We start from the raw sequence: 25,757 nt of genomic DNA, 5'->3' as shown, positions 1-25,757 counted from the left end.
ACCCCCCAAAGGGTAATGACCCTCATATATACGTAATGAGAAGTTATTGAAAGGTGAAAGTTGTATTTTATGACCGTTCTTTTGACAGTGGCAGGCAGGCTGAGTTTGAGGACTTGTGAGAGGCAGGAGGACTAATTTTAGTAATTCAATTGTAGGGTTATTTATGTCTTAGGCAAGAATAATGCAAACAAGGAATGCACAGGAAGATAGGCATAGTGTTTTGAAGAAACAACTGATACAATTTGGTGATGGATTAGATGGAAGAGGTTCATTTAGCACGTGTTCATCAAGGACCTAAACGTGTGTCAGTTAAAACTGGGAGCAAATGAGACATGATCCGTGCCTTCCTGGAACTCACTGTTTAATAGGGGGAACATATATTTGTCAATAATCACTTAAGTATAGGACTGGAAATTGTGGTAAGCGTCATCAAGAAAAAATATAAGGCCCTCTGGGTGCATATAACTTTGGGGATTTGATTTGGGGATTAGAGTCTCATGAGGTTATCTCACTGGCACTTAATTACACCCCATCTCTAGGGTGTGGACATCTGTTGGTTTTTTTCACTTAGCTTTTCAAAAATGTTTCTTCTAGAAACCAAAAGCTTTAAAAAATTTTTTTAAAAATTCTTGACTCATCAGGTGAATCCCTTTGGATTGGCTGGTACCATGATTTATGGTTGGAAAACAAACAGTATTTCATTATGTTGAGCTTTAAACTCTTCCTTTGATCAATGAAAATCTTGATAAATGCACTTTGTTATGCTCTGTTGTGATTTGGTCTAAGAGAGTCCACTCTCTGGACCCAATACGAATGCCTTCAGACTTCTTTCTTCATCATATTGAATATATATTATCAGTAGGCACCCACTGGGAAATATTTAGTAGTCCATGGGTATAATGAAAAGGGAACTAAATCTAGTCAGTTGAGTTTCCAGTTTCAATAGCTGCAGTGGTGTTGTCTCTCATTTTCTGATCTCATGTTTCTGGCTTTCTTTTCTCTGCCATCATCACTCTGTTCCTAAGCACTTGTGCACCTCCGAACTGTGATGTGTTCAGTCACTGACAACACATCCCTCCATTTTGCCCTTAAGCTTCCACCTTACATCTTTTTAGAGAATCTTTAGACATACCTGGAAGGCTGAAGAACATTATCTTGGTAAACTAATCAACTTCTTATCTGCGTCTTGTGAGAATGTGCCCAAGATGAGGAACTATTGAGGTTTCATGACCATTCAGTGAGAAAGGGGTAAGAATTTTATAAAGACAGACATCTTTTAGCAAATTGGCTAAAGAATTAAATTTTTCAGCTATAATAATGAGATAAGGGAGAACTTGAATACATTTAGCTCATGAAAATGAGAGTAATTAATTTTGGTTCTATAAAAATAAGGAGAAACTGAAGGGCCTCTGAGGCTGACTGAGGCGAAGAAAGATTGCCCTAAACAATGGTATAAAGCATTTCCTACCAAAGAAGCATGAAGCCAAGAGTGCCATGTCTTTGACAGATGCAGCTGGGCAAGGCCAGGGAGAGGGAGGCGGGAAGAGATGAGTCTGAGACCTCTAATGAGGCTCTTCCCTGGGGGCTGATCTAACCACAGGTCAGTGCCTGGCCTACCCTTGCGGCTTGGTCTGAGTCCAGGCACAGACACCTCCCACTCTGTTCCTTTCCACTACAATGATGAGCCAAGTTAGTCTGCATACTGGGGACACAGATCTCTGTCTGGAGGCAGTTGTACCAAATTACTTTGGCCTAATGGATATTCCAGAAAACCTGAACCTATTCCAAGACGCCACAGTGCTTTGCAGACCATGAGAAGATCTCGCTTGCCTTTTAGGTTGATCCGGATTATAATTTTCATGACATCCCTGTTTAGAGCATTCATAGAGCAGGGTTGGGCCAAAACAATAACCGACAGTGTTACGTATATGATTTTCCAAGTTGGATAAAAAAGTTCCTTTATGGGGAGGAAATATGGCCTGAGTAGCTTTCTCTCTTCTTTTTGGAGGCCTTTGGGTTTTATGCTCTATCTCTGCAGTGGATTTTCCATATTCCATATTCCAGGACACCTCAAAAATAAAGTGTACATGGAAGACATTTTGCAAATAGCATATATCTCTGCTAGATCTGGGGAAAATGAGCTTTTGCAATTAAACTTTTATCAATACTTTTAAAAACAATATTTGCATATTCCACTTATATTGTAAAAGTGATCACTTCATTGATTCAGTTATTGGTTAATTAATTTAATATCAATATTTATCTAGTCTCTATTTTGGATGAGGCACTATACTATAAACAGTTGGGGTTCCAAAGATGAATAAGACATGAACAACTTAGCAACAATGGAGACACATAAATGTACAACTGAAGGGGTAAGAATGGTTGGTAAGAGAGGTGACCTTAAGATGCAGTGATTAGGGCGCCTGGGTGGCTCACTGGGTTAAAACCTCTGCCTTTGGTTCAGGTCATAGTCCCAGGGTCCTGGGATCGGGCCTCACATCAGGGTTTCTGTTCTGCAGGGAGCCTGCTTTCCCCTCTCTCTCTGCCTGCCTCTCTGCCTACTTGTGATCTCTGTCTATCAAATAAATTAACAAAATCTTAAAAAAAAAAAAAAAGATGCAGTGATTACCTCAGACACATTTGGATGGCTGCTATTAAAAAAGCAAAATAAAACAAAACAGAAAGAAAACATCTGTTGTGAAGGATACAGAGAAATTGGAATCCTGGTGCATTGTTGGTAGGAATGCAAAATAGTGCGGTCAACGTGGGAGGAAAAAATATGGCGGTTCTACACAAAATTAAAAATAGAACTACTATATGATCCAACAGTCCCACTTCTGGGTATATATCCAGATGAGTTGAAATCAGGCTTTTGCAGAGAGATTGGAACATCTGTGTTAATAGCAACATTATTCAAAATATGGAAGCCGCCCAAATGTCCATTGTCTTTTGGTGGATGAATAGATAAAATATGGTATAAATGTACGATGGAATATTGTTCAGCCTCAAAAAGAAAGGAAATTCTGACACTACAACATGGCTGAACCTTGAGGACGTTATGCTAAGTGAAATAAACCACTTATAAAAAGACAACTAGTATATGATTCTACATATATGAATTATCTAGAGTAGTCAAATGCATAGAGATTGAAAGTAGATGGTGATTGCCAGTTCCTGGGGGGAGCAGTAAATGGGGAATTGCTGAATGCGTGTGAAGTTTCAGTTTTGTGAGATGGAAAAGCTCTGGAGATTGGTTACCACTGATGTGAATAACCTAACGTTATTGAACTCTACACTAAAAAATTGTTAAGATGATAAATTTTTATGTTACATTTATCCTACCACAGTTTAAAGATTTGCAGTATTTTATTATGCAGTGATGGATGGAAGTTGCCCGATACTTTGGAACTTTTGTCCATGCATCTATTATTCATTCCTGCCTTCCTTCGTTCAGCAAATGTGGATGGAATGTCTGCTGTGGGCTGGGCCCTGAGCTGGGTATGGAGGCTGCAGTACTTTAGATTTATAAGGCCTCGAAACTGTCAGTGTCCAGCTTGCTAACCACACTGCCCCTGAAAGGCACTGAGCTTCCATAGTTAAATAGTCACAGCTGCTTCCTGCTGATTTGAATCATGCATAAGATGTTAGTAGAGGAGCAGGTTGATTGGGGAGAGGGGAGTTCAACTGCACTGTGATTAAATGGAAGGGGATAGACAGAAGACTATGAACTAGAACTGAAAATGGCAAGCCAGTGCCCTCTAAAGATATTAAAAAATAAAGAACTTGCATTTGAGGCTGCCAGACTAAGAGCTGTGTCATTCAGAATGGAAAAAATTGACCTAGTCAGATGCGCTCAACGCAAGGAGCTGGTATTTTGTGAGTATTATGGCAAGTATTGTTTGAGAACCAATGCCACAAAATTGTGGACAATATCAATGAGTGATCAGGGCAGGAAAGGATCATAAAATTTGAGCTAAAAGGAAAGACAGGGCATGTGAAAGGGAGGAGGGCCAGTGAGAAAGTCAATGTGGTCTGGTTATTTGGGTATGGAATAGAGGCAGGAAGCATGAGTTTCTTTAATCAGAGGCCCTGGAAGCTCTGTCTTCAATTCATTTTATCTCATCTTAGGTTGCTTTTTTAAAAAAAAATTATTTTTTTATTATTTTTTTGAGATTTTATTTATTTGTTTGAGAAAGAGATTTGAGCAGGGGGAGGGGCATGGGGACAAGCAGACTCCATGCTGAGTGAGGAGCCTGGCAGTGTGGCTGGATCCCAGGATCTTGAGATCATGACCTGAGTCAAAATCAGGGGCTGAGCTACCCAGGTGTCCCAGCTCCCCACCCCCACCCTTTGGTAATCTTATAGAAACCATCACTCCATCTATCCTTCCAATATCTTTCAACTTTTCTTTTTTTCCTATACATTCTGAAACATTCGATGAGTTCATTTAAATACATTATTGAGTGCCAGCTATGTACCAGGCACTGTGGTGGGCTCTGACCATACACCCTCAGTTCTCCTCTACTGCTTTTATTTGGTCGCACATGCCTACCTAGTAAATCCAGGGTTGATACTTTCTCTCTGTCTTCTTCAGGGTGTCTTTGTTGAGGCTGTTCCTTCTACCTGTGTCTTTAATCCCAACTGCTATACTTCCCTTGGCTTTGTTCTGTTCTACCCTTATCTCCACCCCCAATTCTTCCCTCTCTATTACTCATTCCCTTCAGTCTAGATAAGTCTTCTGCTTCTATTCTGAAAATATATATTTTTTAAATCTTTATATTCTTTAGCGAGCACCCCACCCCATCTCTTCTCTACCCATTCTCATCCAAGTTCTCAAAAGAATGGTCTTCACTCATTTTCATTTCCTCCTACTCCGTTTTCTGTTCCACCCACTGGCTTTTGACTTGTGCTTGGATACCTCTACTGAAGCTCCTTGCTAAGGTTCCTCTTTGTCAAATCCTACTACATTTCATCAGTCCTTGCTTTATTGGATTTCTCTGCTCCACTTGGCACTGTCAATCACTCTTCCTTCTGAAAGCTTTCTACTTCCTTAAAACTTATTACTTCTCCATTTCCTTGGTTCTCCCAGAACTTACTATTAATTCTTAGGTTTCTTTCTGGGATATGCTTCCTCTATGAACATTTTAAAGTTGAAGTAATCGTCTGTGTTTCTCTGCTCTTCTTAGTGTACATGCACTTAAAGAGGAGTATTGAGTATTAGATGGCATCCTTAAGTTACAGTCAAGTTATAGAAACTGATTTCCAGGGTTACATGGTAACGATGACATAAACATCTGTATTGTTATATTTCTATACATGTTCCATGTCGTTCATCAGTTCATTTGAGTTTCAAATGCCCCAGCTGCTTTATGCTTGTCTCTATTTCCTAAAGATCCTTAGTGTGTCTAGAATTAGAATAAGCATTGGTCTCTTATCATTCTGTGTTAATTGTGAATTCCTGGGGGAAAAAAAGGAATAAATCTATTAAAAATCAGTTAATTTCATTTTGTCATTTTCTAGATAATATATTCTAGTGTAGGCAGTCCATTTCTTAAGCAAGTTTGCAATAAACAATTTCCCTTCAAGGTTAATATAATAGGCAAACACCTTTTGCTGTAACAGCTGGCAAGAGGTAATGAAAGATTAGCTTACATTATGATTCATTATTTCAAAATGTCAGAATAAAGTGGATCTGCTGCATCCCCCAAGCCTCTTATTCTGTAGAAGAGCGTGCATGTTTTGCTTTTCTATGTTAATAGATTCACTGTTTTTATTTTCTCCCATTTCTTTTTTTCTAGGCCAAATTCAGACAGTCGACGCCAGGGTGGCAGAGAGAGATTGGCTAGCACCAGTGACAAAGGAAGCATGGCCATGGAGTCTGCCAAGGAGACCCGCTACTGTGCAGTGTGCAATGACTATGCCTCGGGCTACCATTATGGAGTCTGGTCCTGTGAAGGCTGCAAGGCCTTCTTCAAGAGAAGTATTCAAGGTAATAGTGTGTTAAAAACAACTTATTCCACCTTTAATTCGGAGGGGAAGCAACTGAAGAAGGAAGGCATGTAGGAGCAGCTATTTGTAAAAGAAAACACTAATACTTGGTAGGTCCGCTAGTATCTTTGGTAGAATCAGGGAGAAAAAAGACTTTTCAGGAGAAAGAGTTGACAGAGCCCAGGACAGTTGTGGCTGAGTAATTATGCTTTCTTCACTGGCAAGATCCAAGCAGTCCTGAGCAACTCTATGGGAAGAGGACTTCAATACCTGAGTCTCGAGAGGTCTGTGCCCTGATTAGGGATGACAGGCACCTAGGCTTATATGATACAGTGGAAGACAGTGTAATTGCCTAAACATGATTACCTCTCCACCTTGGCTGTTTCCAGATATGCATTCTTTTCTGCTCTTTGCTCTAGAGCACCAATTATTTCCATCAGGTCTAACTCGACTGGTTCTTCTCTTGTACTTTGTCCCTCTCTTTGTTGTCTCCTGGGTGATATGACTTGTTGCTAAAATGAAAAGACTCAATGGCTGGTGACCTGTAAGAGGGGACATGTTATCAGCATAAGCAATTAAGCAAATTTCATTCACCTGTGTGCCTTGATCCTCTTTGGTGTGTGGCTTACCAGTGCAGCTTCTCCCTTCACCTGCCAGCTATAATTTATTTCTACTCCAAGAATGTCTATATTGTTGCATTTTAGGGGATGCCCTGGGGAAACATCAATCATTTCTACTACCTAAACTATCTATGCTAAAGATCCTTTGTCTGACAGGAGTGGCAGTCTGACAGGAGTTTAGGTTGGGTGAACTTTGTCTTGGTCCATTTTTTAAATTTATTTAGCTTGGTCCATTTTAAAAACAGTCTTTTGGACAGTAATTGCTTTCAACATCTTTTAGAAGTCTTCTGTAAGATTTGCACTTTTTTGTTGGATTTTTCAATAAAATTAATTATATTCTCTGATAGTAAATTTTTGTTTCTATACATATATGTGTACACACACAAAGAAATAGAAATATAAATACACCCATGGATATGTATATATAGACATATCTGTGTGTTAAAGCAACATAGATTATTTGATTTTACCAGATGATACTATCTTTTTTTTTTTTTTAAAGATTTTTTTATTTATTCATTTGACACAGAGAGATCACAAGTAGGCAGAGAGGCAGGCAGAGAGAGAGAGAGGAGGAAGCAGGCTCCCCGTGGAGCAGAGAACCCGATGCGGGACTCGATTCCAGGACCCTGAGATCATGACCTGAGCCGAAGGCAGCGGCCTAACCCACTGAGCCACCCAGGCGCCCCCAGATGATACTATCTTAATTTAGAAAGATGATATTTCTATTTGGTTTTGGTTAGCATAAGCCCTGAAAAGTTTTTCAACAACTCTCTTCACTTGTGATATTTCTTTTGTTTACTTTTATGTATTCTAAAATAGCATTATTTTCACCGGCCATTTTCTCTGGTATTGACAAATCATCTTACAGAGGTAGATTTAGTGAACAGATTCAACTACAAGCTCTCACAAGTCACTTATCTGAGATTGAGCTCTCTCATCTGTAAAAATGATTGAGAGCAGTGTTCAGCAACAATGCTTTGTTTTTTTTTTTTTTTGAAAAGGCCAGACAGTAATTGTTTTAGGCTTTATAGTCTTTGTTGCAACTACTCAGCCCTGAGATTGTGGCCTATAAGGAGCAATAGACAATACACAAGTAGGTGGGTGTGTACCAATAAAACTTTATATACATAAACAGACTAGAACTGACCAGAAATGGCCTGCAAGCCATAATTTGCTGACCCTTGATTTAATGTATGTAAAGGGAATAGATTGTTTCTAAATCTAAAGTTTTGACAACTCATGTTATTAAAAACTTATTCTGTACCTGTGTAAGATGTTAAAAGAGAAAATATGTGTAAGATATAATCTATAATCTCATGAAATTTGGAATTTATTTGGGAAATTTACCAGAGAGGCAAAGGTACTTCTTCTTATGATACAATTAGAGAGTAAGTCAGTATAGATAAAGTGCTATTATATGAGGAAAATAATAGATGGGTATAAGAAAATGAATATTTTTAGTTATGAAAATCAAATTACTAAGATTAAAGATAGAAAGGACCTTTCTTCAAGGAATAATACCAATATGCTCACAAATTATTTTCATCTTATTTGTTCAGCTTTGAAGAGTATACTGTATAACTTCATATCAGACTGAGTATTATCTCTGAACATTAAGGCATTAGAGCAAAAAAACACAGAAAAGAAGAAAAATGTCTTTAAAATAGTGAAGGAAATGTGAGCTAATAAAAAATATTTTATGGGTGTGGCATTATCTCAAGTTCAAATATTTAGAAACTTTCTATTTACTTTTTGATGGTTAAAATATATATCTTATCTCCTTCTTGTATATACAGACCAAATAGTAGGATTTCATTGCACTGTAAATTATATTATCTAAAATTTTACTGTATATAAATTGTATAAACTACAATTTCCTCCTGGCTTCAGAAACTTCTTATCATGGTATATATACTCTGTTAAATGAGGTGAATATTGAGTCCACTATTTTGGAAAAAGCATAGAAATGAGGCAGAGATATTAACGTTTAGAGATGGGGAGAGACCTTAAAAATAATTCAGTTTCTTAGTTCACTCATTTATTCATTGATTGCCTCTACTAGGCAAAGCACTGTGAAAGACCAGGGACTCAGCCTTAATAGGTAGTGGGAGAGTTGTACAAATCAACTGGCAACTAAATGACAGTGTGACAAGTGCCAAGATAAGGGTGAGTGGAGGGTGTTATATAGGAGTCCAGACCTCACTCAGTCTTGGTGGGGCTTGAGTCAGGCTCCAAGAAGGTTCCCTGATTCAAAATTAAGTCTGGAGGATGAGCTGAATGTGCAGAATGAAAGAAGTCAGGATGAAGGTTCATAGGAATGAGCATATGAGCAAAGACCTGGAGAAGAAAGGGACGTTGGGGAGTTCTGTGAATAGAAATTAACGAAATTAATTGACATTAGATCAAACAAAGACATTCTTGGCCATGTATTTATTCTTAGATTATGTAAAAATAATGTAGCTTATTTCCTTTTTACTTGAATGGCATTTCTGTGTATTTGGTTTGTCTTGCATATAAAAAGGAAATACCAGAGCAAGTTTAGTGGTTTCTTGTCCCATTTTCTCATGATAGTCTTGATAACATGCATCTAAAAAGTTTTACTGAACTTCTTTGGCTCTTTAAAAGTCACACTGACCCTCAAACCTATTTAAGGACAGTGAAGGGTCTGACATGCAGGTAGAAACTTCTGAAGATGCTGCAGCTGTCCCTGTTTTTCTTGTTATTTAAGAGGAGAGCTAGAAATAAGTATCCATCAGATTACTCTAGTGCTCTAAGTGTTTTAGTTGAAGAGGTAAAGTGTTTGATTTGAAAGCATACAAATTTTCATCCACTACTTAGTGTATAAACTTGATTACTCAAGAAATTGAGTAATGGCCTTCAGTTGAACATATTCTTTTTTTTTTTTTTTAAAGCAAAGTCAAGGATGCTATTTAAGGGAGGGTAAAATGGTATAGTACATGAACTTGTTAATCATTGCAGATGGAGAAGCAGTGTTTCTGTTTTTTTTTTTTAATTTAATTTAATTTAACTTTTTTTCAGTGTCCCAAAATTCATTATTTATGCACCAAACCCAGTGCTCTATACAATACGTGTCTTCCTTAAGCAGCACTTTTTAAGATGTGTTGCAGAGACTTTGGATGAGTTATATAAACAGGTTTGTTTCAATAAACAGCTTAACAGCCAGGTGCCACCTTTGAGTATAAGTCCAAGGAAAAAAAGACCCCACTGAGCTCTCGGCTTCTCTGACATTATTATTTCAAATGGTCATGAGTGGAGCCCAAACCTATCTGTATACCACTAGCTATGCTGCCATTTCATATTATCTCTCTCAGGTGCACAAAGAAGATAACTAACATTAGATCAAACAGACATGGCCCAGACAGGTGTTGACTTAAAGCTTAGTTAAGACCAGAAGGCCATCGGGGTGGTATCATGGTAGAATCTGGTTATAGTTCAAAGCAGTGAGGTATTAGGTCCAGGTAACTGGATAGGATAACTGACAAGCTTTGTCCATGAGTCCTTGGAAAGCATCAGGGGTGGGGTGGTTGGGGGTGAGACATTCAGCACCCTGGATAGCTCCTGAAACAGTAGCTCAGAGTAACCACAGCCTTACTTTCTGAAGAACCTTGGCCCATTTACTTGGCTCCTTCCACTTTGTAGAGCTGTATTAAGAGAGAACTTAGACCTTTTGTGCTTAGGAACTCACCCTTGTTTTTCCAAGAGGGCTTAGCTTTTACATTTAGTTTCGTATTTCTAATCACCTTCTGGCTTGACACATGTACCCATGCCTGGAAAAGGCCAGCAGACGGGGGAAAAGTGATGGCAGCTCGCTCATTGTCTATTTCATCTCTGGAATTCTTTCAGAGGTACGGCTCAAAGTTGAGGTCTTGACAATATATGCACACACAAAAATGAAATTTTGATCTCCATGTTCCACACTTGCCCCTATACCATCTGGTCTCCATCCAACAACAGGAGAAATCTTTTACAATATATTCATCAGGTCATATGACCTTTCCCTTAAGACACACTGTACTTCAAGTCCAGATTCCCTCCTATGGCTTATAATACTCTATAGTCTCTTAGTCCTGCTTATTTCTCCCCCTGTTCATTATAATCCAGCCACACTGGCCTTCTTTCTCTTCCTCCAACCCACCAGCCATGTTCCTTCCTCAGGACCTCAGCATATTTTTCCCTTTGCTTGCAACACCTACATCTTTACTTGGCTGGCTCCTTGTCATTCAGATCTCTGTCCAAGATCACTTTCTCAGAGAAAAAGATCATGTCATGTCATGTCATGATCATGTCAGTATATTCAGAGAAGTCTTGCATGATTACCCTAGCCGAAGTAATCCTACAAATTTTTTCACTTAGGATTTATTTTTTTTCCCTACTCCATTATCCTTATTTTTTGTTAAGGCCCTTAGACCCTTAAAGAAGTTCTCTTAATCATTCCTTCAGCTGATGACTGTCTGTCTATACCAGATGTTGCTTCCCCATATTCCTGCCGGAACTTGGATGTAAGCTCAGTGAAAGCTGACTTTAGGTCTGGTCTGCCCTGTTGCTCCAGTGCCTTTAGTGGTGTTGGGCACATCTCTGTTAGATAGATTAGGACAAGAAGTTGAAAGAATGGTAAATAAGATCTGCTAGAGGGCTGCAGAGAAGGAAGAAATTTCACTGGGTAGGCCTGGCAGGAGATACACTAATGCAAGTGGTAAATTTGACAGAGGCCTAGAAAGAAATGAAGGATTTTCATAGACAGCCAGCAGTTTGGAAAATAATTCCAGAATTGTGAAATAGCATAAACCAAGAAAAGCTCAGGGAAAATGGGGTAAATAAGCCTTAAGAGAACAGAGGGCTCATTGTGCTCTCTCTGTCTCTTCATTTTTCCTCACCCCGCTTTTTTTTTTTTTTAAAGATTTCATCCATCTATTTGACAGACAGAGACCACAAGTAGGCAGAAAGGCAGGCAGAGAGAGAGAGAGAGAGAGAGAGAGAGAGGAGGAAGCAGGCTCCCCGCTGAGCAGAGAGCCCGATGCAGGACTCGATCCCAGGACCCTGAGATCATGACCTGAGCCGAAGGCAGAGGCTCAACCCACTGAGCCACCCAGGCGCCCCATCCTCACCCCGCTTTTTAAAAGTAGGCATTCCCCAGCATCTACAATCTCTTCTCCTCTCATTTCCCCATCCTTTTCTCCCACCAGTTTCCTAGGTGGTCTCATACATATCTCTTTATAGGTTGAATTGTGCTTCCCCCAAAGCCATGTTGAAATCCTAACCCCCAATACCTTGGTGTTTCTGAAGAAATCACTGTAGATATAATTAGCCAAAGTCATATTGGAGTAGGGTGGACCCTTGATCCTACAGGACTAGGACTGTTCTTATAAGAAAGGCATTTGGATATAGAGACAGAGAGGAGAAGGCCATAAGACCAAAGAGAGAGATAAGAGTGATGCAGCTACATGGCAAAGAGCACCAAGGATTGCTGCACAAATACGAAGCTAGAAAGAGGCAAGAAAGTAGTGTTTCCCACAGCTTTCAGAGATTGTGTAGCCCTGCTGACAACTTGATTTCAGAGTTTCAGCCTCCAGAACTGTGAGACAATACCTTATGTTATGTTAAGTTACTCACTTGTGTTCCTTTGTCATGGAAGCCCTAGGGAAACAGTATTTGAGACCTGAAGTGTCACAACTATGCAGATTATCTCCCACATCAAGCTCTGCCTCAACCTGGCTTCTCAGTGACGCCCCTGTGTCTTCCTCTGACACTAGGAGCTCCTTCCGGTGAACGCTGCTGGTATCCATTCCCTCAGGCACCCACCCTGAAAACCTTAGGGTCAGCTGTCTTCATCTTCTCACCCGGCACGTTTCCCATCAGAACTGTTGTGTAGGTCTGTTGAGACCACTTCTCTAATGTGCATTCATCTGATTCTTGCTAACTTTCCCTGGGATCGTTGCAATACTTTAATGTTTCCTTTTGCCTTCTCCTTCACTTAAACCATTTGCTTCATTTGACTTCCCAAGCCATTCTGCACACTACCAGTCTCCTAATGTTCTTAAGGCAAATCCCTAATCATGTCAGTACCTTGTACAGAACACTTTAATGACTTCCATGGCCCACGGAAGAGCCCCAAGACCACCACTCAGGGATTTCCAAGTATCTGTTTGTACTTTCAAAGTAAACATTTTATATCGGACTACTTGTTATGACTAAAATATGAGCATTCATTTCTCTGCTGGGAGTTACTTTCAAACCTGCCTGTAAAATCTCTTCCTATTCTAGTCAAAAGTTACTCTTATCAAATCTTCTCTGATGTTAATGCAGGGGCCACTCCACTCTCCAGTGGCCCTCTCTGTCTGGGACTGCAAGTATCTGTGTAGACAGATGGATCTTTCCCTTAATGAATGTGAGCACCTCACAGGTTAAGGCCCAAATCAAGGCTTCATACTGCTGGAGTCACTCAGTGAATTAACAAAAGTATGACATGAAGGTTAGGATCAGTTTGTGGGTCTCAGGCAACACAAAGCCATTACATTTTTTTTTCAGTCATGGGAGAGATAGGACAGAACACACTTTAATGAAGATTAACCTGCTAGAGGCATACAGGAGAGACAACAGAGAGAGAGAGAGAGAGAGAGAGAGAGAGAGAAGAAGCATATAGGCTAAGTTGGTTGGTATACCAGTTGTCTGGACAGGCTAAAAGTCTGGACTTGTGGGTATTTGTGAAATGAGGAAAAAAGGGAATAGACTGAAGGATATTATAATGAAAGAATCTAGATTGTTTGAAAGTGATTCAGTATAGGATGTTTGGGAGAGAAGGAAGTTAAGAGGTTCATACACAGAGGGAAAATAATGGTGTCATCACCTGAACTGAGAACAGCAAAAGAAAGGGCAATCAGAGAGGGGTTGTGGTAAGTTCAATTCCAGATACTGAGTTTGATGTGATAATTGGGTGCCTAGATAGAATTACCCAGCAGCTACAGAGAGAGAATACACACTCTGCAGACAACCCAGGGGTGGGGATTTGAATCAGTTCCCTACATTAATATTAAGGAAACTTGGTGAAGAGAACGGCTAACTACTTCCTGAAGGTTGCCCATTATTAATAGTGGGGAAGTAACTCTAGAAACTTCCTCTTGATTCTCATAATAATGTATTATGAGTTCCCTGCTTCTTACCAAAACCTTGTAAGAAACACTCTCATTATTAAAATTGTATGTTTGAGGCCCTTCTAAAGAAGAAAATCACAAATTAGCCTAACGGGCCAAATGCTGCTCTCTAGGAGCTTACAATTTAAAAGAGAACATGCTGGTTCCATCACATAGAGCTGTACAAATAATAAACAGCAGGAACAAATAGAAGCATTTTTTATGACTTTCAAATAAAAAAGAGGTGGGTTTTTTTCCCCCAAATTATTTATACTGTGAAAGTCCACAAGGATATTTTCTGACCCAAAGCTTGCCTAATCCTTCCATTATTTCTACTGCTAATTCTTTTTTTTAAAAAAGCTTTTATTTGTTTGACAGAGAGAGAGCAGAAGCAGGGGGAGGGCAGGCAGAGGGAGAGGGAGAAGCAGGCTTCCTGTTGAACAAGGAGCCCGATGCAGGACTCCATCCCAGTACCCCAGGATCATGACCTGAGCCGAAGGCAGATGCTTAATTGACGGAGCCACCCAGGTGCCCCTCTACTTCTAGTTTTTAAGTTCTATCTTGTAGTCACATGCATGTTGTACAACAGAGAAATAAGGCCAGTGAGGAGGAAGAGCAGAAGAGTTTCAGTGTGTACACATATAAGTATCATATAATTTTCAAATTAAAACATTTGTAATGAAACTTTTTGAAAGAAAGGCCTTACCCCCAGGTAGTAGTAAATTTGCTAGATGTTGGGTTCCTGGTTCTCCTCAGACAAAAAACGAAAGGCACAACCATGAAGTTCAAGACCTGAAAACCTCCTTCCATGTAAGAATGTCCTTCTTCTTACCAGTTTTATGTGCTTGTTACTCTAATGCTGTAGTATGAAATTAGATGTGTGCGGGCATGAGCACGAATGTCTTGGAAGAAGGGCTCAGAAAAGCAAAATCATAGTCATTTTACCTGTGAAATGATAGTGGCTCTTCCTTTTTTTTTTTTCCCTTTGGCAAAGTAATCGTTATCTTGGAGATAATTAAGACAAAATGCATCTGACAAATAAAATCAGTATAGAACCCCTATTTCTTGGCAGCTCTTGTGGACACAGCTGAAGCTTTCAGAGGTCTTTAAAAACCATGGCAACAAATGCCTTTGAAGGGTAGGCAAAGGTTCCAAATGTTTCTAATCGCTGGTGTTTTTTATGCTACCACTTCAAGCATTCTTCTCAATTTTTTGTTCGTCTGATTGAAATTAAATTTACAATTTCCCTACTAAGTGGTTCTGTCCTGGCGATGGTGTTGACTATTTCCATTAAAGTGGTAGAGTTTGTGCCCATGTACAGTGGTTAAGCATATCAACAATTCCATTAGAAAGCCCTATTTCACACAAAATTTTGCACAAAATTATAGATAGCCTTTAATTGGCACATTTTCAAAGGGCATCAACTAGCTCTCACAATTATGTGCTGACATTGTTCATTCAAAACCTATCAATGGTGGCCTATGGCCCAATTCTGCTCAAATTTCTCTTCCCTTCATAGAAAGCTGCTGTCAATACCTTTAAAGAGAATGGCCTGTTTTTCTTTTCTTTTTTTTTTTCAAAGTTTTTATTTATTTATTTGACTTACAGAGTTCACAAGCAGAGAGAGAGAGAGAGGCAGAGAGATAGGAGCTGCTTAGCAGAGAGCCTGATGTGGGTCCCAATCCCAGGACCCTGGGATCATGACCTGAGCCGAAGACAGAGGCTTTAACACACTGAGCCACCCTAGCCCCCCAAAAGAATGACCTGTTTTTCTGATACTCATTCAGGGAAAAGTATGCTTTGAGATTGTAGGCTGCTCATTTCTGAACTATATAATATACATTACTCTTTCAGATCTCTATATATACAGGTTATAGTATAACCTGCTTGGCTGGCTTTTTGACTGAAAAATAATATTCAAGAAAAATCTACTTCATTGATATATTATCTCTTTTGTAAAATTTTTCTTGCCAATATGTTAATTCTCTTCTCACATGCAAGTTACAGAGCAGATTTGATGTGTTTTAAAGGAAAGACATACTTGACTTGAGAGAGAGCATAGTGGGGTGAGCGCTCCTATTATTCCCCCCCCCCCCCACTTACATCTTCCTTTAACTGCAATAAAAGGAGATTTTATTTTTTCAGCAGCTAAGACACAAAGGGGAAAAGAAGAAAATAACTTAATTATTATTCATTAGTAACTAAAATATCTGTCTGCAATAGGTCCTATTCTCTTTTCTTTGAGAGAGAGTGTATGGATTTAAAATTTGATCCAAATGAACATCATTTTTGTCTGATTTGTTCGGCAGTTTCAGAATCACGTATCATGTATTAGAAAGTACGGAGTGAATGGGTGGCTAGATTAATTTATAAATATGAATTTTTTTGTGATTGAGTTTAAGCACAATGGCTTTAAATAGTGGCTGTACCACCTTCATATATTTCATTAAGTGATATGTACAATATTTTCTTTATATACCAGAGAAGATAAATTACACATTTAAAAAAAATTACACCTTCTTAAAAGAATCAGATTTCATGATCATTTTGTTCCTTTGATACTTCAGAGTTACTATTAGTAACTTATTATTCCCTTATTAAGGGAATTCATGTGACCATGGCATTAAGAGTGCATTTACCAAAACTGTTTACCAGGGCCATGGTAGTACATTTTAGTCACCAGGAGAGATGGTTTTCTTCTTTATTTTGTTTTGTTTTTGTCTTGTTTGATTGCCAGCATGCCGATTACTCTAAGGATGCCCTTCCCACTGCACAAGGGCCCATAGACCAGCCCTGTATTTTCCTCTAACTCATGCCCAACCCCTTGCACTGGCTCCCATGCTTATCAAGTTGATTTGCTCCATGTCCTCACCTCATGGGATTTGTGATTTCCTCCCCTGTGTTATCGGGTACATACCATTTCTTCCCTTCTCACCACCCAACCTGACTTCTAAGGAGTGTGGTCTCTCTTTTATAAGACTCAATCCTTGGTTTTCCTTCCCATCTTCTTCCTAGCACATATCTATACACCCACAGACCACCCTGCTTGAGTTCCTCACAAATGCAAAAATATATAACCCAGAGACCCTGAAATCCACTGAAGGATTCAGCTTGTGCACAAAGAGAAAGGTTAGAATAATACATATATCACACCATAGAAGAGTTCAACCCAGCAACTGCAGGAAATGTTGCCAAGAAGAACACAGGGACAGAAGGGTCTTTCAGAAGATAACATTAGGACTTGAGAGGAGGGAGCAGGCACAGTGCTCTGGAGTAAACTCAAAGACGTTGTGGAAAAGATGGTGCTTCAACTGGCGCCTGAACCGAGGATGAGGAAGAGAATTCTACTTCATTCTAAGTGGCCCATGATTTGTTGTTGTGATTACATCCTCCCTTCTGCACGTTCGATGCTGTGGAATGTTCCGTAGTATTTTAGAAGTGGGTGGGTTTTTTAAAAACCATGTATTTTAAAAACATATCCCATGTGTTTATCGGTACCTCTATTATTAGCAGTAAATCTATTATGTATCCAGAGGGTGATAATGCTTTATCCCTTTCCAGGATGTGAGTAATGGTTTATTTCAACTTATTTTCAAAGTTTGACATGAATGATCTTAATAAAAATCCAAAGATGGTCCTCTGTGGTAATATGCAGCTAATCTGGGGTAAGTGCATGTGACAGCTGATGTGGAGGTAAACAGTTGGTCCCAAGCTAAGATGTATTTAGGGAGGCTCAGCTTAGACTTCATAATTTTTATGTTTATAACTTTCTTGATATTTTATGAGATATTTATGAAGGGATGTTTTAAAAAATGGCCAGAGACTTTTGCTCTCAAGAATTGACAGAAACTTTCCCAAAACGTGAACCATTAGTAGGAGATAAACTTAGATACATCCTTTAATTTTTAAAAGTGTGGCAGTAAACCTCATTTTGGAGAAGGAAGACAAGGGTTTGGCTAGTTTTTAATCAATTGTATATAGAATTTTTGAAGGGGTTCATTTCCCCTTCCTCCACTCTCTCTGCAATACTTACCTTAAGGTTGCCACTATTGATGTAGTGGTGTAAATGCATGTGATAATCGTATTGTATGAATGTAGATCCCAGAAATGGGCATTTTCCAGTTTGCTGCCTATTCTGCAAGTGTTCCTCCCTGAATTTTTGTAAATCCAAGGGAAGGGAAGGAGAAGCAAAGTGTGTGCTGGCTTGGTTTTGGGGCTTGGGGACCCTTCTCCTTTTTCCTGCTTTTGTTCTCACATCTGATTACTGAACCAATGAAGGGCATCAGAGTCACTATCCCTGATTTTGGATCCATTTTTCCTAGAAATTCAAATACTGTTAAGAGCCTTGTGGACCATTCATTGCTTGTAAAATGCTTCTTAATTTTTCTGAATACAAGATAGAAGAAATAGCTTGAATCAAAGGTTTCTTGTAGACACTTTCTTGTGTGTGTGTGTGTGTGCACATACACATAGGTTTGTATGTAATTATGCATATTCATCTACATACCATATAGAGGGAAAGGAATGTGTACAAACTTTGCACATATGTACTATAAAATATTAAACAATGAGGATCTCTGAGTGATAGAATTATGGCTAAATTGTATTTTTTGCTTTCGTACATTTTAATCTTCCTACAATAAGCATATCCACTTGTATAATAAAAACATGATTTTAAAAAGCCAGGCTGTAATTGATTAACTGGTTTCATACTAGTGTTTTCCTTAGTTTTTCCTAAGTAGAGAAAGATTATTTTGTGTCTAGCAAGTCTTCATGCTTTATTTTTAAAGTGTCTTTATTCTTTGTTTACAAGAGGCCGAGTCCGCACTGAAATGTCGCTTTCATCTTATTCTTCATGAACCCACGTGAAATGACATCAGGTGGACATTAGGTAGCGGAGGCCCACAAAATGTCATTTCTTTTGAGATGTCGAGAAGTTATAACAAAGGAAGGGGAAGAGAGGCCTCGTGTTTAGTGAAACCATCAGGAATCTAGGTCATTGGAGCAGCTGGCCTGACCAGCAAGGATGAAATATTATCGTCATGCAGCCAAACAATGACCATTTATTCTAAACCATACATCCCAGGGAGCAGGAGCCAGCCTGGGAGGGGCTGGGTGTTACCAGTTTGTTGATTGCTAGTTAGGTGCATGGTAATAGAACTGAAAAACCTTGCAAGAACCAAGAATTGCAATCCTGATGCCCACAGGTAGGGGCTCTTAACTTCCTTTTCCTATTTCTCAAGTCCCACCGCCTTTAAGAGTCTTCTTTATAATCCCAAAGGATGTCTTTAGAGTCTTGAAATTTAGTCATTCAAGAGGAGTAGTGTTAGTTCAGAATTTTTTTCCCCTTTGATCTGAATATGGCAGAGAGCCACTGAAATTCATGAAGTTCTGATTGGGGATGTGGCTGCATTGCTCAGTGTCCTAGCCTTTTGCCTAAGGCACTAGACTAAGTATGCATTAGACAGACATTTCCATGGCTTTTCAAGAATCAGGAGCACGTTAAAAGGGGATACAATTTGAGGATGTGCCCATGACAGTGGTTATACTTCTCCTCATTGTCCCCTAATTGAGTAAGCACATCTTGATAACATGCTTTCAGGAAAGGAGTGGTGCTTTCCAAAGCATTTGCCTCTTAAGTTTGCCATGCAGCCCATGCTCATTTGAATGGACAGCATACATTAGATCAGTCTGGAGACAGTGCTTGATTCTCACCTTGATTGTCTGCCCTGTGTCATTAACTCCCTCTTGCCAGCCGCCCCGAAGCAACTGATGAAATGAACTCTAGCAGTTCATTCTGCTCCCACTCCTTCATTTAGAAATTTTGTATTTTTTTTTTTTAATTCTGAAAATAGTTGCATAGAAGGTAGGAAAGTCATTTTGAATTGGCTGGAAAAATTGAAAGCAAAGATTATCTTTGACTATACTGGACTAATCACTGCAATGATTCTATTTTGTTTGTTCAAAAACACATCTAGCTATACCTGTAAGAGGGTCTTGGGATAGAAAGATTCCCAATGACAAGCAGCTAACACTGACTTCTGGGATAAACTTACTGAAGTCCCAGGGAGTTCTGAGCTCTGCCTTGGCTCCAGGTTGCCCACATTCAGGGTCAGTAGTGCAAGTGTAGGACATTTTCTCAGGGCTCATGTGCCCCTAGGAGAAGCTGTTTCTTCTTTCCTCAGGGCAGAGACAGAATATTTTGTTGCATTAACTCTTAGAAATATCACAAATGTCTTAGTGATTTTCTTTTATTCTTTTGTGTGTGTGATTTTCTTTTTAGAGATAATAGATTTTCTTACTTGACTCTCATAATGATGGACCTTCTTTATCCAAATGAATTTTAGTTTTTGAGGCCATTCTCTTTTTAAGCTCTTCATGTTCACCTCCTTGAGAAGGGAGCTCTTTTAAAATACTGCTGCTACTACTAGATCAGTCCCTTTGCTCTTGTAGAGTTTGCTTGGATGTGGCAAAAGCTGTCGGAGCCAAGGAACCATGGACACAGACAAGGTAAAGAAAGTTGGGTGGAACTGGGGAGCAGTAGACGATCACGGAATGTGCAGTCCGGCCGCTGAAGTGGGCCCCACCCTCACCAGGAGGAAGGCCGCCTTGTGGGAGGAGAGGCAGCAGCTGATTGGGAAGTAGAAACCAGACAGCGAATCACAACAGACTGGATTTTGAAGGAGACGAAGAGGAGGATTCTGAGATGTTGAGTCAGGATGTGAGAATTTGTCTTTCTTTCTCTCTCTCTTTTTTTTTTTTTTAAACGATGCATTTGGACTACTGAGTAACAAGACTGGGAGTCGAATTTGAGATGTGTCCTGCCCCACTACACTGCTTCTTGCTCCATTCTTGTTTGTTTTTAGTATTTTATTTGTGAATTAATATATTACTTTCAATTGTTGCATTATCCCCCCTAAGGAGTTTAGCTTTTGTATTATAAGTAGAAATAAGATCACTCACACCGGATCTGGCGCACTCCCATTTAGGATTACCCTTCTGCTTAAAACTGTAACTGGATTATTTGTAGTTCATGGTATGAAGTCATTTAAGTATTTAATAGTATATTTAAAGTAAAAGAAATAGAAATTAAAGACTGAATCACTTACCAAGAAATACCAGGTCAGGTTGATTTATTTTTATAAGACTTGGTAGAGATTTGTTCCTTTCTTTAAAATAAGCTTTGTTTCAGTTACCAATTAAGTGGAGTGAACTATTATAAAAAGGCATATGAGTCAGGCTACAGTAGCATTCTTCCAAGGAAGTCTTTACAGGAGCAGTCATTATGGGGCTCTCTGCTTTGCACCTGCTGATCTGGCAGGAGATCCAGAAGGGGTCAGATAAACAAGGCTTCATATCCATCAACCTTTTACTTTTCCTTCTTTCCCTTGTTTTCCCAATTTTCATGACTTATGGTACACAAAATAGCATGATTGTTCTTTACCCTCAGTGTATTTTTCACATTTTCAATCCAGGTCATAGTTTGCCGCAATCTGCCCCTATCGGTGTCTGTCATACCTGAAGTCCCTGAGCTTCCATTTCCTCAGTTATAAATGGCACAGTGATTTTTACGTTGCTGGACTGATATGGTGGTTAGAGCTTATGCTTAACCTGTAAAGAGCCATCATCATTCTTTCCTCCTATTGGTTCTATCAAGCTTCCTCTAGGGTATGTCTCTACTCTGAGGCTAAGTAGAGCAAATACCTTAACATTTCATTATTTTGCTTCTAAATCAATCTTTCTCTTCTTAAACATACATTTCTTTCTCATAGCCAGCACCTGAAAGTTAGTAACATCTCCATTACAAAACCCACAGAAGAGAGTCAGGAATTTGAAAACTTCTCTGTGGATGCCTGCCTCTTACCTCTGCTTCTTTATCTTATTTAGAATGTTGGTGTGCCTAGGTGGCTCAGTTGGCTGGGTGTCTGACTCTTGATTTTGGCTCAGGTTGTGATCTTTGGGTTGTGGGATCGAGCCCTGCATCAGGCTCTGCTCTTAATGGGGAGCCTGCTTCTCTCTCTTTCTCCCTCTCCCCTACCTGCTCCCCTTGCCCATGCCCTCTCTTTAAAATAAATAAATAAATCTTTGAAAAAAAAAAGATCTTTGTAAAAAGAATGTCAAGCTGGGGTGCCTGGGTGGCTCAGTCAGTTGAGTACCTGACTCTTGATTTCAGCTCAGGGTCTTGATCTCAGGGTCGTGAGTTGAAGCTCCATGTTGGTGCTACTTAAAAAAAGAGAGAGAGAGAGAGAGAGAAAGTCAAGCTTTGGAGAACCCAGTGTATCCTTGGGTCTCTCAAAATATCAAGTATATGTATCCTTCGTTTTCTGAAAGTTCATGTTAAGGCACTTCACTTTACAACAAACCTACATTAGTAATAGCTTTTATTGTAAAAGCAAAATCCTCTTCAGATTTTTTTCAGTTGGCAAAAGCAGGTACTAATGTATGTCTGTCCTAAAAGCCATTTGACCTTAATGTAAACTTTTGGAAAGCAGGGTATAGTCTTTGCTTTATACCATTTTTCTCAAAGAGGGTTTCATAGGAATGTTCTACTGTTGGATGGGGAGGGGGCAGAAACATTTGTAGCTTCTTGCATATAGTAGAGACTCAAAGTTGCTTGAAGGAATGAATTTTTTTTTCTTCTACATCACTTCTTTTTGTAAAAAATGTATCTAGTCTTCCTGGGTATTTACCCCAAAGATACAGATGTAGTGAAAAGAAGGGCCATCTGCACCCCAGTGTTCATAGCAGCAATGGCCACGGTCGCCAAACCATGGAAAGAACCAAGATACCCTTGAATGGACGAATGGATAAGGAAGATGTGGTCCATATACACTATGGAGTATTATGCCTCCATCAGAAAGGATGAATACCCAACTTTTGTAGCAACATGGACGGGACTGGAGGAAATTATGCTGAGTGAAATAAGTCAAGAAGAGAGAGTCAATTATCATATGGTTTCACTTACTTGTGAGCATAAGGAATAACACAGAGGACATGGGGAGATGGAGAGAAGGGAATTGAGGGAAATTGGAGGGGGAGATGAACCGTGAGAGACTATGGACTCTGAAAAACAATCTGAGGGTTTTGGAGGGGTGGGGGGTAGGAGGTTGGGGGAGCCTGGTGGTGGGTATTATGGAGGGCATGTATTGCATGGAGCACTGGGTGTGGTGCATAAACAATGAATTCTGTTCTATTGAAAAGAAATTAAGTAAAAAAAATCCTTTAAAAAAGAACAAATATAATGCTTAACTTGCGTTGTATAGAATTAGAGGCAAATACTTTTTAAATTTAAAACTTGTTGGATATATAGATTATTGGGATAGACTTTATCTTATGGTTGGGTGAGTTTAAATAGTCCATTTTAAACCTTGTCATGTCTTTGATAGTGACACCAAAGAATAAAATCTCTTTCTATGAAAGCATAGAAAGGAGCGGGCTCTGCTTCCAAATTAGCCTAGAATTTTTTAGTAAATTAGAAAAAAAAAACACTTCATAATAGCCTTTATAATTGCCACTTCAAAATGGGAATTTGGAGTGACACCAAATTATTAATCAGTAGAAAAGAGTAGATTTCAAAAAGGTAATTATATCAAATTTAACACCTCTTGAAATATATTCTGTTAAATAAATGTAGTCCCTCTTCCCTGTTCTTATTTGTAAGCAATGTGGATAACTCAGGTGCCTTGAATCAGAAATCAGAGTATGATTGGCTTAATAGTTTGGGGCTTACTTCTGGCCATAGATGACTTTTGTCCTTTATCTTCTTGGACACATTGTCTTTAAAGCCCAGAAGTGAATTATTAGTGTAGTTTAACTCTTCTCAGAGAAGCATGTTATGACTTCCTGACATTCCTGGACAGTTAGACTGTAATTCTAGGTTGTTTGAAAAGGTGTTTGAATGTATTTTAAGAAGCTCGAATAAATGACTATTTTTCTTACAGTTTTGCTTGCTTTTTCAAGCACTAGAATAGTTTCCAGCTCTGACAGTCAGCCGTATGCTGACTGGAGTGAATTTTTTTGATATGACGAAGTGTTTTGGATGATTGACACTTGACTGCATAAATGTAGCCGTACAGGTTATACGATGTGAAGAGAATTAGTTAAACGTAAACAGGGATTATTTAACTACTAAGAAAATGATAGGTTATTATAGATTGATTTGAGGGTATTGTCATTCAGGGGCTGTCCTTACAAATTAGAGCTTTGCTGATCTGGAGACTTAGTATCTAATAATAATGATGGCTAATGTTTAATGAGCCTTGCGCCAGGCTCCTTGTTTTGGGTTTTATATGGATTATGTCATTTAATCCCCCACAAAATTCTAGGAAGTTAGTTCTACAATTGCTCCCATTTTGTAAGTGAGGAAATGGAGGCATTTAAGAAATAAAACCAGTATTCAACCCGACTAGTTGGAGTACAGAATCCATTGGTACATGTTGTGCTCTGTTGCCTCCCTCAAAGAGGAATTCTTCTAAAATGGAGTGAGGGTTGCTAGTGTAGCTGGCTCTTAATCCCACTAGGCATAAAGCAAGAAGAGAGGGGCACAGAGTAGTCTGGGACTAGTCCAGCTTGCCAAGGGGAACAGGGCTGTTATGATGCATGGGGCAGAACTCCCCCCCACCCCCCACCATGTGCCTCCTTCTATCCTACTTGGCAACTTGACGACTTCACCCTCTATATGGAGAGGAGAACTTGGTCCCTCAAGGGATAAAGGTTTGGGTCAGAGGAAGGAGTGCCAGGTCTAGGAGGGCAGAAGGAGAGTCACAGGTACTCATGATGGCTTTGGGACAGGAGCAGAAACAGACTGGAGCTTCTGCCTTTGGCTTGGGCATCTGCTACTTGTTGTTAGCTGGAGTATCTGCAGGTCAGAAAGCACGGCTCATGCTTAGCCATTTTTCTATTCTCTATGAAAGAAATGTGGTAGTCTTGCCTTGCTTAACAAGGTTCTGGTGGTTAAGTTTATTACTTAGTCCAGGGGTTGTACAGTAGAGAGAAATAACTGCTGGATGGGTGGTAGCAGAACCAGAAAAGGAATTAAGATTGCTAATGCCAGGCTGGTTTTGGTTAGACATTCTTAAAACGCTTTTTTAATTATTATTTTGATTTTTATTAAAAAACACTATGAGTACACGTTAGATGTTAAACAGTTCAAGATGGTACGTGATGTAAAGTTAAGGCCTTCCTCTGGTCCATTACCAAAATCCATTCTTCCTTTCTTGATAGGTGAACACTATTAATAGTTTCATCCAAAAATTGCATATATATACACACATACACACATAGGTATATTTTGGTTATAAAAGTGGTATTATATTCTACACTTTATTCTATGAATAGCTTTTTTTTCTGAATAATATATGTTGGAGATTTTTCCATATTGGTACATATAGGTCTCATTTTTTTAAATGGCTGTATTTTAGTCCATAGTAATACATTCTGTTGGCACAAAGTTTTATGGTTGACCAAGTGTTTACATATATTATCCCTCTGGGCCTCATAGCAGCCACTAAGGGAGGTATCAAAAGGCCCAGAGGGGTTGCCTGGTCAGCTGGGAGCCCATGAAGCCTCGGACTCAAACACGAGTCCAGTATTCTGAGCTCTGGGCTATTCCCCCAGTACCCCATATTCCTTCCATTTAGTGCAGCAAGCACAAATGGAGATTGGCTCTTCAGTAGTAAAAAACAAACAAACAAACAAACAAACAAACAAACAAACAATCTAGCATCCCAGGAAGCCAGACAAAAAGGAAGTATGCTCTTCAGGAAGGTGAGAAAAGAGAATAATCAAAGTTCAGAACGAGAATGGGCTCTTCTTCCCTTACCTTTTGTAGATGAGAGCATGGGGCCAAGAATCCAACAGCTTAGCTGGTTCAAGACCCTCGGGCCATTTTCCTTCCAGAGGCTAGTTCTCAAGGTTGGTGGAGGGGGGCAGGAGACTGTTGACGTTTCCAGGCTCTCTTGTTTTTATTAGCTGGAATGGGGTGTGGACAAGCAGA

At 39.4% G+C, this 25,757-nt stretch overlaps 1 protein-coding gene across 7 annotated transcripts in view; it reads left to right on the top strand.

Moving 5' to 3' along the window:
• Positions 1 to 25,757, top strand: part of ESR1 (estrogen receptor 1) — a 408,095-nt gene that overhangs the window by 135,398 nt on the left and 246,940 nt on the right. For 6 of the 7 annotated variants that reach the window (XM_032338713.1, XM_032338711.1, XM_032338712.1 and 3 more), the window contains exon 3: positions 5,802 to 5,998. In XM_032338713.1, the coding sequence (XP_032194604.1) occupies positions 5,802 to 5,998 (197 nt within the window). The remainder of the gene's footprint in view (positions 1 to 5,801; positions 5,999 to 25,757) is intronic. The other variant, XM_032338718.1, reaches the window with a different exon arrangement.

The sequence above is a fragment of the Mustela erminea genome, chromosome 4 (assembly GCF_009829155.1).
Source record: "Mustela erminea isolate mMusErm1 chromosome 4, mMusErm1.Pri, whole genome shotgun sequence".
NCBI classification, from domain to species: domain Eukaryota; kingdom Metazoa; phylum Chordata; class Mammalia; order Carnivora; family Mustelidae; genus Mustela; species Mustela erminea.
The sequence above is the reverse complement of the archived record's forward strand: the minus strand, read 5'-3'. Positions and strand labels throughout refer to the sequence as shown.